We start from the raw sequence: 17,652 nt of genomic DNA, 5'->3' as shown, positions 1-17,652 counted from the left end.
CATTTCTAGCATCCATTTAACTAGCACCTGCCAGGAAGACTCCAATCACTAACCCACCTGAGTTTAAATCTTACGTAGATTGCAGTTACAATCCCTACTTCTGAACTGTTTCACTGACAAAGTCTTGCTGAGAAGTTGGGGGTGAGTGGAAGGACATCTGTAGAAAATACTATCAGTACTTTGATACTAGTCTCCAGAAAATCATCAATCTGTAGAACAAGTCTGAGCTCTTTATTCCAAGAAATCTATACAAATTCTGATTGTTACTTCTCCTGTAGATTTTAAGTAAATTTGAGTATTAGATTTAGCATGATAGAAATGTTTTTCCTCCATTCAGATGCATTTTACCTATCTGCACCTGAGAACTATCACTACCTGAACCAGTCTGGATGTGTAGCAGACAAGACAATCAATGATGCAGAAGCATTCAAAGAAGTCATTGTGAGTTTGACCAGTTTTTTTCATCCTTTCCCATCAAGGTTCCATCAAGGAAAACCATAGGTAGTTCCAATAGAAGAGAATATGTGTAGCTCAGGGTTTAATTGCAGAGTTCTTGGTACTCTTACTTTAATTGCCTGCAGATGGTGCCGAATGATGGTGGGTTTTTCTTCTGATCTGAATCTCTTCTCCTTGCAACCCAACATTGAAGTAGCAAGAAATAAGGAAAGGCTTCATGTGGTCAAAATCGTGCTCATTTGGGAGAAACCCGTCCTTCTGAAGAGACTTCATATATGGGAGATAGTACTTGGATGGTATTATGTGATACGAATGAGCTCAAAAACTCAATCATATTGTGTGTCTTTTCTAGACGGCAATGGAAGTGATGCAGTTCACCACTGAGGAGGTACGAGATGTTCTTAGGCTCCTTGCTGGCATTTTGCATCTTGGCAATATTGAATTTATTACAGCTGGTGGAGCACAGGTGTCCTTCAAAACAGGTGAAAAAATGGCTATTTACTAAATATGAATATGTCTGTCCTGTCTTTCTAGTTCAAATTTTGAGTAATTTAAATTAGGACAAATTACAAAATTAGTTTCAGTTAACTTCCTATCTCTTCAGTCCTCTAGATCTGTTTTTCATTGGCATGGATTTACTCTGAAATGTAATTTAGATAATTTGGAGAATGGCATTACGTAAGAAAAAGATTCTGTTGAGGGAAAACAATACTTATGAATGGCAAATTGCTTATTAGGGTTTTTTTAATCTTCCCAAATAATACTATTGCATTTTTAGTATTTCTTTCTGTTACTACAGTTTGTTGCTCTATTGTTCTTAGCTCTGAATAGATCTGCAGAGTTACTTGGGCTGGACTCAACACAGTTAACTGAAGCATTGACACAGAGATCAATGATACTCAGGGGAGAAGAAATTCTAACACCTCTTAATATACAGCAGGTACAATCCAATCACTTTAGAAAGTTTTTGCGTATAGTATTTAGGATCTCTGAAAAATAATCTCATTTTTTATTTCTACTGTGGTGTAGTTTCCAGACGTCTAAAGAGTATGCATGCCCAAGATACTATGTTTAAAATGAAAAATCTGCCATCGGTACTCTTACAGAGAGACAACATTACATTAAAGTCTAGGGCAGGTCATTCCACTCCTGATGAATTGCACTTAGCTTCATGTAGAAATATCAGCTCTGTTCAGGAAGGAAGATTACACCTGCTTGTTTAAAATTACAATGGCCTCAGAAAGGATGGTTTACAGCCTGTAAAGCGCTTCTGCCAGTTGTAAATATCTCACACGCAGTGGTCACATGACTGCATTTCAGGCATTTGGCAATTGGCTTGCATTTATGACTGGTTACGAAGAACCCTGTGACCATGTGATCCTTGTTTGCAATTTTTTCTGTTAGCTTCCATAGAAACTCAGCAGGGAAGCTGGCAGAGAATGTTACATACGGAGTGGAACTGAAATTCTTTGGAAAGGACAGCAGGAATGGAGATGAACTCTTCAGGATTTCACCTCTATTCCTGCAGTACCTCAAAGGATTTCCCCTGAGTGCATAGAGAGGAACTGAGCTTCTTTGGTGGGTTGCAGGAACATTTGAGAGCAAGAACTACCTGCATTGCAAAGCTGGAAATCCTCCTGGCAGGCAGCTCTTTTATCACTCTGCTTAACAACTGCAACCAGAAATGCCAGGATTGCAATTGTTGATTGAAGCAGTCATGTGGACATCTCGTTTAATGACCGCTTCCCTCAATGACTGAGATTCCAATCCAAATTATAATCATAAGTCAGGGATAGGAAGAAAGGGAAAATGTGTATCTATTTGGCAGAAGTTAGAGGAGGGAAAAAGAGAACCAGCAGTTCATCAGTTTAGAAACCAGGAGAGCATGAATTCTAATTCTGTCTTAAGCACAAAACTGTTTGGGGTGACCTTTGGCCAGTCTCTCCCTCTCACCCCTAGGGAGAAATCAATAGCAAATCACTTCCAAAATCTTGCCAAGAAAACTGCAGGGACTTCCCCAGGCAAGTCACCAAGAATCAGCACTGATTCTCTGATATAGCAGCAACAAAATGAGAGGGAAAACTTAGTTGTGAAGGGAGTAAGGTATAGGGATATATGTGTGTTATGTATATTTATTACATTGCTTGTCATGTCTGTTAGAAACATTGTTTTGAGGAATGCCATCAGGTCATAAAATAATCTACTTTTTATTATCAACCACCAGGCTATAGATAGCCGAGATTCAGCAGCTATGGCACTTTACTCCCAGTGCTTTGCCTGGGTTATTAAAAAAATCAACAGCAGAATCAAAGGCAAGGACGACTTCAAGTCAATTGGCATTTTAGACATTTTTGGATTTGAAAATTTTGAGGTATGTTCCAAATATTTACACATAACTAATGCTGTTATGTTAAACATTGTTCCTTTTCCTCTTCCATTACTTCATCAGGAATGTCAGTTACTCAATGTTGCATTATGATTTGTCTTTTTCCAGGTTAATCGTTTTGAACAATTCAGTATTAACTATGCAAATGAAAAACTTCAGGAATATTTCAACAAGCACATTTTTTCATTAGAGCAATTAGAATATAGTAGGTAAGAATTGTTAAATGTTATTTATTTTCTCTGCCATAACTTGAATATTTGTGTCAATTTCATTTTCAACATAGTTCTTTTAGAGATTTTGGATTCCCCATAAAATTCATTGTACCAATATTGTAAGGATGCATGTTTTCATCCAACTTTCTTTTGGACAACTAAAACAGTTTGTAGTAAAATCTCTTTCTTGGGTTTTCTTAGAGAAGGCCTCCAGTGGGAAGACATTGACTGGACAGATAATGGGGAATGCTTGGATCTTATTGAAAAGGTAGATATATATGTAGTCTAAAATTTAAGGGGGATTTTGTAAATATTGATTTACTAATAATAATTGTTTACCTCAAATTATTGCATATGTCATATGATCAGTCAGAATGTTTGAAAAGTATATTATTTTTTCACAACTGAACAACAAATTTCACCTCATCATATGTTTTTAATTCTTGTTTATCAATACATAGGGTTCATGTTTGTTCCTGGGTCACAGTTGTGTTCCCCCCCCAGCTCTTTTCAATACAAAAATATTTATTTACTCCCTTGTCTTTTAATCAAGAGAATCAAGTACATTTTTATTATAATATCTAATTTTACTTATGATATCTAATTTTGCTTATTATCTGAAATACCAGGGTCTTTCCTGGTACATTTTCCTCTAATTGTTCAACAGTAAGTCTGTTCTGCCAGAGGATACAAACACAACTGCATAATTTAACAGTTGTCTTAAAATTCCTATGGCGTATCACATACATATGGAACTTTGAGGGACAAAAAACAATCCCATGTTTCCCTTCTTTTGCCCCACATTGAAAAATACATAGTGTGCCACTTATGTCACAATGCTGCATGTTTCCTGTTACTGTTCTGTTTCATGGAATGGTATGTGTGTGTATGCGTGTGTGTGTATGTGTGTGTGTTTGTACACATATACATGAATACAGACTAGATGATATCCAAACCCTGACCCTTTTCTACATACTTGAATTATAATACTATATGTCATATACATATATGTCATATATATATGTGTCATATATACATATGTCATATATATATAAATATATATATATATACACACACACACACACACACACACACACATACATATATACATACATACATACACACATACACACACACACACACATACATATACACTGCTCAAAAAAATAAAGGGAACACAAAAATAAGACATCCTAGATCTGAATGAATGAAATATTCTTATTAAATACTTTGTTCATTACATAGTTGAATGTGCTGACAACAAAATCACACAAAAATTATCAATGGAAATCAAATTTAGCAACCCATGGAGGTCTGGATTTGGAGTTACACTCAAAATTAAAGTGAAAAAAAAACACTACAGGCTGATCCAACTTTGATGTAATGTCCTTAAAACAAGTCAAAATGAGGCTCAGTAGTGTGTGTGGCCTCCACATGCCTGTATGACCTCCCTACAATGCCTGGGCATGCTCCTGATGAGGTGGCAGATGGTCTTCTGAGGGATCTCCTCCCACACCTGGACTAAAGCATCCCCCAACTCCTGGACAGTCTGTGGTACATCGTGCCGTTGGTGGATGGAGCGAGACATGATGTCCCAGATGTGCTCAATTGGATTCAGGTCTGGGGAACGGGCGGGCCAGTCCATAGCATCAATGCCTTCGTCTTGCAGGAACTGCTGACACACTCCAGCCACATGAGGTCTAGCATTGTCTTGCATTAGGAGGAACCCAGGGCCAACCGCACCAGCATATGGTTTCACAAGGGGTCTGAGGATCTCATCTCAGTACCTAATGGCAGTCAGGCTACCTCTGGCGAGCACATGGAGGGCTGTGCGGCCCCCTAAAGAAATGCCACCCCACACCATTACTGACCTACTGCCAAACCGGTCATGCTGGAGGATGTTGCAGGCAGCAGAACGTTCTCTACGGCGTCTCCAGACCCTGTCACGTCTGTCACATGTGCTCAGTGTGAACCTGCTTTCATCTGTGAAGAGTACAGGGCGCCAGTGGCGAATTTGCCAATCTTGGTGTTCTCTGGCAAATGCCAAACGTCCTGCATGGTGTTGAGCTGTAAGCACAACCCCCACCTGTGGACGTCAGGCCCTCATACCACCCTCATGGAGTCTGTTTCTGACTGTTTGATCAGCCACATGCACATTTGTGGCCCGCTGGAGGTCATTAAGGCGGAGTTAGCAGTCATGATGCTGGGTTGTTGCCCTCCTATGGCCTCCTCCATGTCTCCTGATGTTCTGGCCTGTCTCCTGGTAGTGCTTCCATGCTCTGGACACTACGCTGACAGACACAGCAAACCTTCTTGCCACAGCTCGCATTGATGTACCAGCCTGGATGAGCTGCACTACCTGAGCCACTTGTGTGGGTTGTAGACTCTGTCTCATGCTACCACTAGAGTGAAAGCACTGCCAGCATTCAAAAGTGACCAAACCATCAGCCAGAAAGCATAGGAACTGAGAAGTGGTCTGTGGTCACCACCTGCAGAACCACTCCTTTATTGGGGATGTCTTGCTAACTGCCTATGCTTTCCACTGTTGTCTATTCCATTTGCACAATAACATGTGAAATTGATTGTCAATCAGTGTTGCTACCTAAGTGGACAGTTCGATTTCACAGAAGTGTGATTGACTTGGAGTTACATTGAGTTGTTTAAGTGTTCCCTTTATTTTTTTGAGCAGTGTGTGTGTGTGTGTGTGTGTGTGTGTGTGTATGTATGTGTGTGTGTGTATGTGTATGTATATATATATATATATGTATATGTGTGTGTGTATAGACATGCACACACGCATATCCCACTTATACAACACACACACACAAAGGGAAGAGAGAGAGGGACATGAACAATATGGGGCCTACTTAACATATTTTTTTATTGTGTCTTGATTGCTTAGAAACTTGGTTTGTTGGCTCTGATCAATGAGGAGAGCCACTTTCCTCAAGCTACTGATAAAACCCTGTTGGCAAAGTTACACATTCAGCATGCAGTAAGTAATGTTCTTTTAATTTGTTTATAAATTCCCTGAATTTCAAATGCAGTGCTAATGTAAATTTTGATCGTTAAAATTCTGGGTTTTCACTGAGCAAATCTATTTATTAAGTTAAAACATTTATCTATTAATACTTGAAATTAATAGATCAGGATATGTTTTGTCAATGCATCTTTGATTTACATTTTTCCTGAAAGATTTAGTTTTACACAGTGCCTGTATAGAAATTATGTTTTGGAACAATGTTTAAAAAGTCCAATAATTAAAACGTGGCAGGTTTTTTTTTGAAAAAAATCATCTTTCAAGCAAGTTCTGAGAAACATAGTTTGACAGAAGATTTTCCCTTTTTCTATATTTCATTTGTTTATAATTAAACATATTTGACTTATTTTTGTTATTCTTATTAATAGAACAATCCTTTTTATGTGAAACCAAGAGTTGCTGTCCACAACTTTGGAGTGAAACACTATGCTGGGGAGGTAATCTTTCTTTCCTATGTTTATTGAAATTCTTCCAAACAGTGTTTCAGGAGCAGCTTAGTTTTGTCTTGCAACAATTTACAAATTAAAAGAAGCTTTATGTGAGACCCAGTTTGGTGTAGTGGTTAAGGTGCTGGCTAGAAAGTAAGAGACCAAGTTTGAGTCCTGCCTTAGGCAAGAAAGCTGGTTGAGTGACTTTGGACCACTCACTCATTCTCAGCCCAACCAGCATCACAGTTGTTGTTGTGAGGAAAATAGGAACAGTAGAAGTATTAGGTATGTTTGCCAACTTCAGTTTTTTATGAAGTAATAATGGTATAAAAAAACTAATAAATTGGTATTTTTCTGTTCTTTATGATAACTAAAAAAATATTTTTTTTTCACTCTTTCAAACAGGTTCAGTATGATGTAAGAGGAATTTTGGAGAAAAACAGAGACACTTTTAGGGATGATCTTCTGAACTTATTGCGAGAAAGCAGGTATGCCCATAGTATAATTGCAGATCCTGACCTTGTCAAGATGTTGAAAACTAATTTTAGAAGGAAGGGAGTATGGAGAAAATATAGAATTCAGTTCTAAACTATTTATCTGTCTATCTTTTTATCTCCTAGAATATACTTTGTACATTTGAAAATATTGTATTTCTAAAGAGAAGAACAAATGTTGTAGATTTACCATCATATGAAACTTAGGTTTCTGAATATACTCTGATTAGTCAAATAGATTGTTTTCTCTAAATGATGGGATGGAGTTAATTTTATGGATAGTTTGCCAATATGTTGCAGGTCAAGGCAGTGGGTTTTTTGCTAAAATGACATTCAGATTCTTTTTTAACAATTTTTACCTTTCTCCCAGTTCTCTGTAATAGCATGGCGTTTTAAAAGAGTATTCTAAACATGAGAGATACTATAATTTTGACTTAGTGATATTCAGAAGAAACAACCAAATGTTTTTTGATTTAGGGAGTGAGCACATTTGATGAATCCAGCTAAAACAATATTTCTAATACATTTCATTGGGCATATATGCTTTTGACATTAAGGTAGAGTTTGAATGTCGTTCTAGCAATAATTCATGAGCACTTTCAGAACAAAATTTTGGACAGTGAGAATTTTGGGGTAATATGTAAAAAATTGTTCAGTTTATGAGAAGTACAACCACTAAAGAAATATTTGGCAAACATAGGTAAATGGATTAGATGTCTAAATGCGTGCAAATATATAAATTAGAGAAAAATGCAATAAAGATAAAAGCTTACATATAAGTTATGTTAAATTAATTCTTAAAGATGCAACCCTAAACTGGAGAGCAAAAGGAGTCTCTGATATGCTTTTTATATTTATTGTTTAAGCTTCTTAATTCCTCTGAGTACGGTGGGTTTTCCAAGACAGACAAATGCCAAACAAGATAAACACATAACTATAGCATAATTTGTGAAATAACACAAAGGTGTTAAAATAATTTCTTGCAAAGGATCCTAATATCTATAATATAGACTAGGAAGTTATTTTGTATTAGAGTTTGATATTAATAAATTCATGGTTATTAGAATAAATCAAATATTTATTATAAACACCCAGAATCTAGATGAATCTTTTATAATTTGTTTTTATCCCACATTTTGCTCTTTAATAGAATATTACACAACATTCTTTACACAAATAATGTAAAGTACCTCGAGCAGTAGTTCTAATATGGAATGATAACACAACTTTTTTCTAAATTAAGCAAAAATACAATTAGTTTTGTTTGTGCCTTTTCCCTCAGAAGCTCAGTACCATACTCAAGAGATTATTGTACTTCAGAGATAAGTAGCCCCTTTTCTCCAGATTTTGCTGACTAACCAACTTATAGAAGTTGTCACTATTGGCCTGGACGTTAGTGACAGTTCAGGAATGCCTGGAGAACTTCAGATTCTGCTGTATTTCTGCAATACCAGAATCACCTGAATTGTGAGATGGGCGGCAAATAAATTTGATAAATAAAAATATTTGGTCATCCCATCAACAGGATCAAAGAGGTCTAGTTAGTTTATTAACAGCAGAGACTTGTAGCTTCTTAAAAGCTAACAAAAGTATTATGGAATATGATTTCAACACTATGTGCCTATTCATCAAAATGCTGTAAAGTTAAATCTTTATAGGTATGAGAAGAATACCCTTGGGATACACAAAATGTGAGAGATAGTATTTAATGTAATATCACATGACAGGGCAATGGTCTCGTCTAAATGCTGTGTTCTCTGTAATGTGCCAGCAGTCTTTCTAGTCATTGCATATTTATCTTGATTCAGCTCTTACATTCAGAGGAAATGATAATGATAGTACCTAAATCTACTTGGTGTCTAATTTTAGATTGTCCGCCGTTTCAAGCAGGCAAGCAGTGGGGAAGCATCAATAAAAAAGCAGCCATATTTTTTAAAGGAAAGAACAGTCCTTGTATAAAAGGGTCTTTGTTTTCATTATGTATTTAAACATTATTTAAATTCCTGTTTCAGCCTCGATTTCATATATGACCTATTTGAGCATGTTTCAAGCCGCAGCGGTCAAGATACTTTGAAGTGTGGGAGCAAGCATCGGAAGCCCACAGTCAGCTTACAATTTAAGGTGGTTGTTTTTTTCGTTTCATGCATTTTTCCAGACATTGTGTTTTGTAAAACATTGTTGCCTAAATCTCCTATCAAATCATGTTCAGCTAAGAAAAAAAATGTCTGTTGTCTCCAGCTATGAATATGGATTTTTTTCCAGAATGTTTTCCTGATCATTTAAAATAAAATATTTATTTCTTGGCTGAAACCAGTTGTTCACTGTTTGTTTTCCTACTTGGTTTGATGCCATACATAATCATCAATAGCCTTCCTTCTAAGTGTAAGCCTGCCATATAGGTAAAGCAGACTTTTTTAGTTTTATCTCTTGATAAAGCAAAACCTGACATTTTACTCTTAGCAACTTCTATGGGCAAATGTACTGTGCATAAAAAAATCTCTGTCCTTGAGACTCAGGAGCAATTTAAAATTGTTTTCCACTGTAAATTTGATAAATGAGAATTGATTTAAATATTTAACATATTCAGTTCTGAGTTTTAAGGCCATTGACACCGCTCACTAGATAAGGATAAGCTCATTACGCATAGTGTAGCAAAATCGCTTTTATCTATCTGATGATTAATTTTACTTTGTCGTAGAGCTTATTTTAAATAAAAGTATAAGAAAATTATAGTTCAGTTTGCACACTGTGCCACCAGGTGATGCTGTTGTGATTATTAGGAAAACTTTGCTGAGATAGTTTGGAAATTTAACACTTCCTTTGCTTCTTTCTTTCTCTCTCTCTCCCTTTTTTTAGGATTCGCTGCATTCCTTAATGGCAACATTAAGCACATCTAACCCTTTCTTTGTTCGCTGTATCAAGCCAAATATGCAAAAGGTAAGCTTAAGATTGCATTTACCTTGGATCATTCACCATGTATCCATAGATTGCTATCATAGATACAAATCATATCTTCAGGGACTGTTTTTGCAATTAGAAAGGTAGTACTCTATTCTAATACATTACATATTGTTTAACAAGCATTTATAACAGTTTCTTTTATCTAAAATATTTATCTACTGGTGTGTTTCAAAGCTGTGTTCACTCTAAAGGTTATATACATTAATAGAATCTAACAAGCAACTGAGCAATAATTGGCAAAAATAATTTATCTTTATAAAGAAAGTACATAATTTTGTAGTCTATATTAGGTGATCTTGTAAGACAGACGTTAGAAAACACTTCCAGAAATGTTTAAATCAGAAGTAACCTCTATTGAGTTTAATGCACATTATTTCAGATTGTGTGTGTGAGTGTGTGTGTGTGTACCAGTTTCCAATAAGCAAAGTAAGTGGGGAAGATAGCAGGAAATCACAAGTTGTGGTCATATGATGTGCTTAACAACCGCAGGGGATTTGCTTAATCCCAGCCAAAACTAATTTTGTAAACTTAGTGTGGTCACATGATGTTTTACTTTATAACTGTGTTATTTAGCAATGGAATTGCTGGTTCCAATTGCAGTTGGTAAGTGAGGACTTCCTGTATATGATTCCAGTCAGAATGTAATAGTTATTAAAGCAACCTTTAATAAAGCAACTCAGAACTAAGGAGAAATTTCCTGACAGAACAATTAATCAGTGGAATAACTTGCCTCCGGAAGTTATGAATGCTCCAACGCTGGAAGTCTTTAAGAAGAGATTGTATAATCATTTGAAGTGATGTAGGGTTTCCTGCCGAAACAGGGTTGGACTAGAAGACCTCCAAGGTCCCTTCCAACTCTGTTATTCTATTCTAATGTACAGGTGTTTTTTTTATTAATTTTCAAATAATATACAAATAAAATGTTTACGTTATAATATCTGGGCTTCAAAACTGAGACCAACATTAGATGGAAGCAAATAGAAGATTTTTTTATACCCCTCATTCTTTCCAGGGTCATCTTGATTTTTTTCAGCCCAGATATTCAGGCCATATATATGTTTGTATAAATACTTAAGGATTCTTTTGTACAGAGGAATTGTAATTATATGAATATGTAACCTATATATGTAAATGATTCAGAGATCATTCTAGAACAAATGAAATACCTTTGTGATTTTTTTAGGAAAATGCCACTGTAGTTTTTCTAGAAATTATTATTTTTAGACCTTTTTGCTAAATTACCATATTTAATATTATTGATTACAATTGTTTTTTGTTGTTTACATTGAGACCAGTGTTTTCCAAATACAAAAATTTAAAAGTATGGGAGAACTAGAAGAGCAAAAATATTACATTTTCCTTTCTCGAAATCTGTGATTTCTAAATTTAAAATTTATTTCTTATGGAACAAACAGTTGCATTTCCCTAAAGGTCATAGGATCTGTAGTGGGAAGGCCGGTTTTTGAGAAGGTAACAGACATGGTTTCCAGAACTATTGATATAAATTATTCTTACTTACCTTGAGCTTAATGTCTGCTGTTGAATCCTGATTTTGGATTATTACTTTCCTGGACTCTTCCTAGTTATACATGTTCTATTCATTTCTCAGTTCAGTTGTTTTCAAGTTTTTTTCTTTCAGTACATAAGCCTTTGCCCAACTATTATGGTCAGAATAATGAACAATGAATCAGAGCACTGTAAATAAAGTTTCATTTATTCTAATAAATGAATTTATCAGATGAACACTATAAATATCTCGAGGAAAATAATGTTTTCTGCTCTCATTTTTTTTTCTGAAAAGAAAAATCACTACAGGAAATGATAAGAAAAACTCTCCCTCTTGGCTTAGAATGGATGACAGATGAAAGGCTTCATAGGAAGGAGGCCATGGTGGGATATGCCATTTGTGATAATTGTTTACCTAATCTAAAGGAAACAAGGCTATATAGCAGGAGTAGGGATAGATTGGATTTCAGGGGTCCCAGTTTGTTGAATTTGGCTCTCAATATTTTTAAATGGAGAAATACTGTGTGTTAAGGCAAAAAAGAATGATGGAAAGGTTGGCTAGTTGTCAAGACAGGATCTAAACTATACTGGTACCATTGTCATGTATTACCAGTATATCAAGTTTAACTAACATTTGACATTTACCTTTCAAGATGACTCATATGTAAGGTCAAAGCTTTTATGAAGAATCACATTCTTAAACATATTAGATATCATTTACAGACAATAAAGGACACACGAGAAGAATCCTACTTCTCTTTTCCTCAAATACATGAGAGAGATTGTGATGAATGCTTAATTGTTGTTGCTATTGTTATGCATAGTTTTCTACTATCAGCATGTTTTAAAAATAGTCATCCTATTTCCATTATTATATAGGCAATATCAATATTCTTCCTTAGGATGGTATCAATATTCTTTCTTGGAGATAGAGTATATAATCTTGTGTTATAAAGATTTGCCGAAAAAACCCTCCCCAAAACATTCCAGCTGTGGTTACATATGAATATTTTGACTGAATTATGCTTTAATTGTAGCAATAGCAGTACTACTTAGATTTATATACCACTCTATCATGCTTTACAGCACTCTCTAAGCGGTTTCCAAATGTCAGCATATTGTCCCCAATAATCTGGGTCATTTTACCAACTTTGGAAGGATGGAAAACTGAGTTAACCTTGAGCTCTCAGGATTGAACTCTAGGCTGTGGGCAGAATTTGCCTGCAATACTGTATTCTAACCACAGCGCCACCATGATACTTATAACTATAGTGAAACTGTAGATATGAAATCAATTATTGTATTTATTTAATCACAGCTTGTGGAGTGTGGATGTTATAATCTGAAACTAAAAAATGCAAACTTTTCCTTCCCTGTTGTTAGATATCAGAAAGCACAAGAACATGAGCCTTAGTAATAGGAAGGATGGGAGCCAGTTTGGTATAGTGGTTAAGGTACCAGACAAGAAAACAGAAGACCATGAATTCCTGACCCACCTTAAGGTGGGTAACCATGAGCCAGTCACTGTCTCTCAGCTCTAGAAAGCAAGCAATGTCAAACGCTTCTGAAATCTTGCCAAAAAATGGCTGGAACTTATCCGGGCAGTTTCCAGGAATTAACAGTGATTTGAAGCCCCCCCCCCCATCACCCCGAAGAATAATTTACATTGCAGGCAAATAAGTTATTATGTACTGTATGATAGGCTATATTTCATCTCTGCTATTCTGTGTTGTAAATTCATGATGTGCATCTTCCAAAAGCAGTCTGTAATATATACCAAGGATGGGGAAATGTACAATATGATAGTGTAAAGGTGGATAAATAATCTTACATGTATTGTGCTTGATGTACCCAATGCACAGATACCATTTGTACATATAATGTGGTATAGTAATGTACGATAGCCAAGGTGTCAAACCGATTTCATTGAGGGACGCATCAGGGTTGTGTTCAACCTCAGAGGGCCGAGGTGGGTGTGGCCAGAATGGGCATGGCCAGGTCAACATCGCTTGTGTCGGGCGCCTATGGCGGCCTGAGCACTCTGCCAGCAAAAATGGGCTCCCGAGCTCCATTTTCAGCTGGGACAGCCTCCTGCAACCCTCTGCCAGTGAAAACAGAACTTGGAAGCCCATTTTCACTAGCAGAAGTACTGCGGGCCAATTCTTTGCTATTTCCAGGGTGGCCCCATGGGCCAGATCTAAGCACCCCATCTAAGCACTCCGCCCCGTGCCTTGAGTTTGACACCCCTGTATATAGTGTCTTCTTTAACAAAAAGGCTTGCTGGTACTGATAGGTTACCAAAAGTGTTTATTAACAAAGGTCTGCAAACTATATGATGTTCTGTAAAGTCTGAAATTGCATGAATCACAACAATGTGTTCAAAATTAATAGACATTCAAGTTTATGAAAACTGATAAACAGATACAGTATATTATTTTCTGAAAAGTCAAATAGTAATGCTTTGTAGAATAAATATTTTACAGTGAAATAAGAGAATAATTATTTGCATATGAATGTATAATATTTGCATATAATACATGGAATTTATTATATACACCAAAGTTTTAAATTATATTGATAATCAGGAAGCATGACATGACCAGATTTGTTCTTATAGGGACTTCTCAGTTGTGGGGAAAAGGAGACAGCTGAATGAAGTGAGTATGTGCAATATGTGCATTGTTTCCTTCTGCTCACAAACTTCTGAAGTACATATGTAATTGTGCTGCACCGTGAAGCATTTTTACTAAAGAATCAGGAGTAGGAAACATCAATCGGAGAAACAGGTATATACTTGGAGAAGGAATGGAACCACACTTCTGTATGGTCTTATAGTATATATCCTTCCAAGAAAAAGAATGTGTTTGGTTATGTATTCACATACAGAAACCTCTCTGTTGGGATAATGCTTCCATTTGCATCCTGGAAAATGTAAAATCTGATTAAATCAGTTTAGACAAATATTGTACTGCCTCTTCCTCACCCCAACTACCCATTTTTAGATGGTTGGGTATGCCCTCCTTGCTTCTGTCCACATGCAGATTATGTGATTTGGATGCAAGAGACAAAGGAAGTACAGGAAATTTTAGTAGCCACCAAGATCTTGGAGAAATATTTTCAGCTGCCTGTCAGTTGCTGGAACAGAGTTGACTTCAAAATTAAATTATGAAAGCTCTAAGGGGCTAATAAGAACAAGAAGATTGAGTAACATTTTTTAACTTGATAAGGATCTATTTGAAAAATTCCAAGCATAGTGATCAATTTAAGTATTTTGACCTTAACTGAACCTGAAGTCTATAATCCTTATAATGTGCAGTAACTTTTGGTCATTTAATTTAAGGTAATTTTATTAGAACTGTATATTTTTTAAATTAGGTATTAGAAAAATGCATATGACTCCATCATGAACAACTTACATGAAAACATTTTGTGGGTTTGACATATATCTGTTCTCTAGAATAAAAGTTCTCATTTACTGCCTGTAGGAACTTGCAAAACAAATGTCCTCTAATAGCATCAATTTTCCCCATCAATTTTCTTATAAAATAACATTCATTAGGTTTTGCACTACCCCTTGGTGGGAAAGATGAGAGGGATTCTTCTACTTTTTATACAGTATATATTCAGTTTGGTGTAGCAGTTAAAGTTCTAGTCCTACTTAGGCACAAAGCCAGTTGGGTGACCTTTAACCAGTTCAAATTTTAGTCTTCTATTACTGTAGTTTTTTACAAAAAAATTAACAAACCATTTTCCCATGGGAAGGCTTCTTCATAATCAATTCCATAATCTTATTTTGAATTTGTCTGGACCCTTAGTCCATTTGTAACTAGTAAAAGTTTTAATCACCCTTTTGCTATTTATTTTTTTAAAAAACCTTGCATTTAAAACTTTCTTTGGTTAAGGATTGAAAAAAGCTCGCCTCTGCTGTCAAATTTCTTCAGTCAAAGGTTTCCAATATCCGAAAAACAGTTAGCAAGCAATTCTTAAAAGTGATTTGAAAAAGAATTATGCAAACTTGATATTTTTTCAAAAGTGCTGACCATGGTTTCAGCAAGATGGTTATTCCATCTCCCAGAACTCTTAAACCTGATAGAGACTACTGTCTTGATCTCTTTGTAAGGAACAACTTACACTGCTTACATCCAGCATTTGGGTGATACCAAGTCCTCTCTTATTCCGGATAAGAATTATTGAAGAGCTGATCTATCCACCAGCTCTTCATTGAAGTTGTCAGCTCTGTTATTTTTTGCAGAGTTGTCTTCTGTTCATCTTTTCTTTCTCCAGAAGCACTTGAAAATAAACAGAATAGCTAAACAAACTGAGTAAATTCTCACTCATTATTCTTCAGGTTCACTTAATTACTGAAACGGATGGGTTGTTATTGATATTATTCAGTTTTGAGTTTCTGTATTGGTGCATAAATTATAATTGGCAAAATTACTACTGAAAAATTCAAGCAAAGGAAGATAGAAAGACTATCACTGCCTCCTGGTCACATCATGTTGTTGTAAGAAAGAGGACAGACTACAACTGAAACTTGAAAGAAATAGAGGTAGACTTGATAAGTTCCATTTGCAAGCCTTTGTATTTTCTTCTGAATACTCAAGCAAACAAAAAGTAAATCCTTGTCAAGGATTTCTAGAAAGATGGCTTACATTCTAAGTGGATTCTGTGTGTAGACATGGTAACAATTCAGGAAGATACGAAGGCTGGGGATGAGAAGTTAGAAATGAAGCACAGTTGAAGGGCAATTTATTTCCTTGCAGTGAAAATATTTAGAGTTCCTATCCCCTATGCCAGATTTTGTTTGCCAGCATATTGTTCATGTCTTATCACTGAAGGCCTCTAAAGAATATATTTGTTTTCAACATTGTTCACATTTTCGGCACTCATAAAGGAAGATTAGTGCCCACCCTCCCTCAGGAGTCTTGGCCAGGCATGACTTCCTCTGAGCCACAGCAGGAATGAATTAAAAGAAACATAGCCAAATATATCACATGAAACTCTCCAAATACCAGCAATCTGAAGAAAGACCTGTTTTGTGTGCAACTCTCGGTGTCTCTGTCTGAACATGTGCTTAGCATGTGCAGCTGCTGCGGTTAGAATTGCAGATTTTTGCCATTGATTAAGAACTAAAAGAGGGAATCATTTCAAGAAAGTAAGAGAAATCTCTAATAGACGGATACTGTCAAGGTCATCTCCTACGGATACAACTTTTAAATAATTTATTTTGAGTCCACAGTCATATGGCAAATAGAATTAGGTTGTAGCAGGATCATTTCAAAATAAAATCACTTGATATTTGTGAAAAGTTCAGCCTGGCTATTTAAGCAAGCTCTTAAATTGTTCACTAGGAGAAATAGAAAAATGAAAACATTAAAAGCAGCGTTCTCCAATCTTTCCTGGTTGGCAGTCCAGCGTGCGGAGGGGGTTGGTAGAAGAGGGAATGGTTTTGTGCGGGGAGCAGGTGTACATGCATGCACGGCTTCATTTGTGTGAGCGGAGGACATAAAGACCCGCCTGCCGGTCATGTGAGAGGCACTGTGAATGCCAGCGCCCACTGCTCACATGAATGGGGCTGTGAGCACTGCTGTTTGCGTGAGTGGGATTGCAATTGCCAGCGCCCACTGCTGGTGTGAATCAGACTGTGCATGTGCATCAGCCCACCATTCACACCCGCCCTATTGTGAATAGGCCACAGCCCAGTAGTGGACCTCAGTCCACAGGTCCTTGCATTAAAATATACTTTCTGTGAACAATTAGAAAGTGAGAAAACTATCATCATAATGTGCCAGGCAGTTAAGTTGTATACTTTTATATTAATCCCATATGATTATGTATAATATTTGGATTTCAGAACTGTATAAAAGTTTCAGGAAAAGAAAGGAAGGTAACACAGAAGGGCACAGAATTGAAAAAAAATATAAATAGTAAGCTTATTTTATACCAGTTGCTACAAGTGAAAAATATTTTTACAATCTTTGTAGCAAATGTTGATGGTACACATTAGTTGAATATGAAATTCCAGGTCCACAAGAAGGAAATTTTAATTTTACTTGACCTTACAAAAAATGGAGGTTGGTTTTTATTTATGGATCTGGGTGTTGCTGTTGTTTTTCCTTCATATTACTTATGTGAGTGTTTAACAGGGCTGGAATATTTTAAATAT

General features: G+C 36.1%; 1 protein-coding gene across 2 annotated transcripts in view; it reads left to right on the top strand.

Moving 5' to 3' along the window:
- Nucleotides 1-17,652, top strand: part of MYO10 (myosin X) — a 157,159-nt gene that overhangs the window by 83,682 nt on the left and 55,825 nt on the right. For both annotated transcript variants that reach the window (XM_087930718.1, XM_087930719.1), the window contains 11 exons: nt 338-441; nt 809-938; nt 1,278-1,396; nt 2,681-2,827; nt 2,951-3,051; nt 3,256-3,322; nt 5,957-6,049; nt 6,463-6,531; nt 6,928-7,010; nt 9,029-9,137; nt 9,873-9,953. In XM_087930718.1, the coding sequence (XP_087786844.1) occupies nt 815-938; nt 1,278-1,396; nt 2,681-2,827; nt 2,951-3,051; nt 3,256-3,322; nt 5,957-6,049; nt 6,463-6,531; nt 6,928-7,010; nt 9,029-9,137; nt 9,873-9,953 (993 nt within the window). In that variant the 5' untranslated portion in view covers nt 338-441; nt 809-814. The remainder of the gene's footprint in view (nt 1-337; nt 442-808; nt 939-1,277; nt 1,397-2,680; nt 2,828-2,950; nt 3,052-3,255; nt 3,323-5,956; nt 6,050-6,462; nt 6,532-6,927; nt 7,011-9,028; nt 9,138-9,872; nt 9,954-17,652) is intronic.

The sequence above is a fragment of the Pseudonaja textilis genome, chromosome 3 (assembly GCF_049901715.1).
Source record: "Pseudonaja textilis isolate UNSWEBS1 chromosome 3, rPseTex1.2, whole genome shotgun sequence".
Taxonomy (NCBI): Eukaryota; Metazoa; Chordata; class Lepidosauria; order Squamata; family Elapidae; genus Pseudonaja; species Pseudonaja textilis.
The sequence above is the reverse complement of the archived record's forward strand: the minus strand, read 5'-3'. Positions and strand labels throughout refer to the sequence as shown.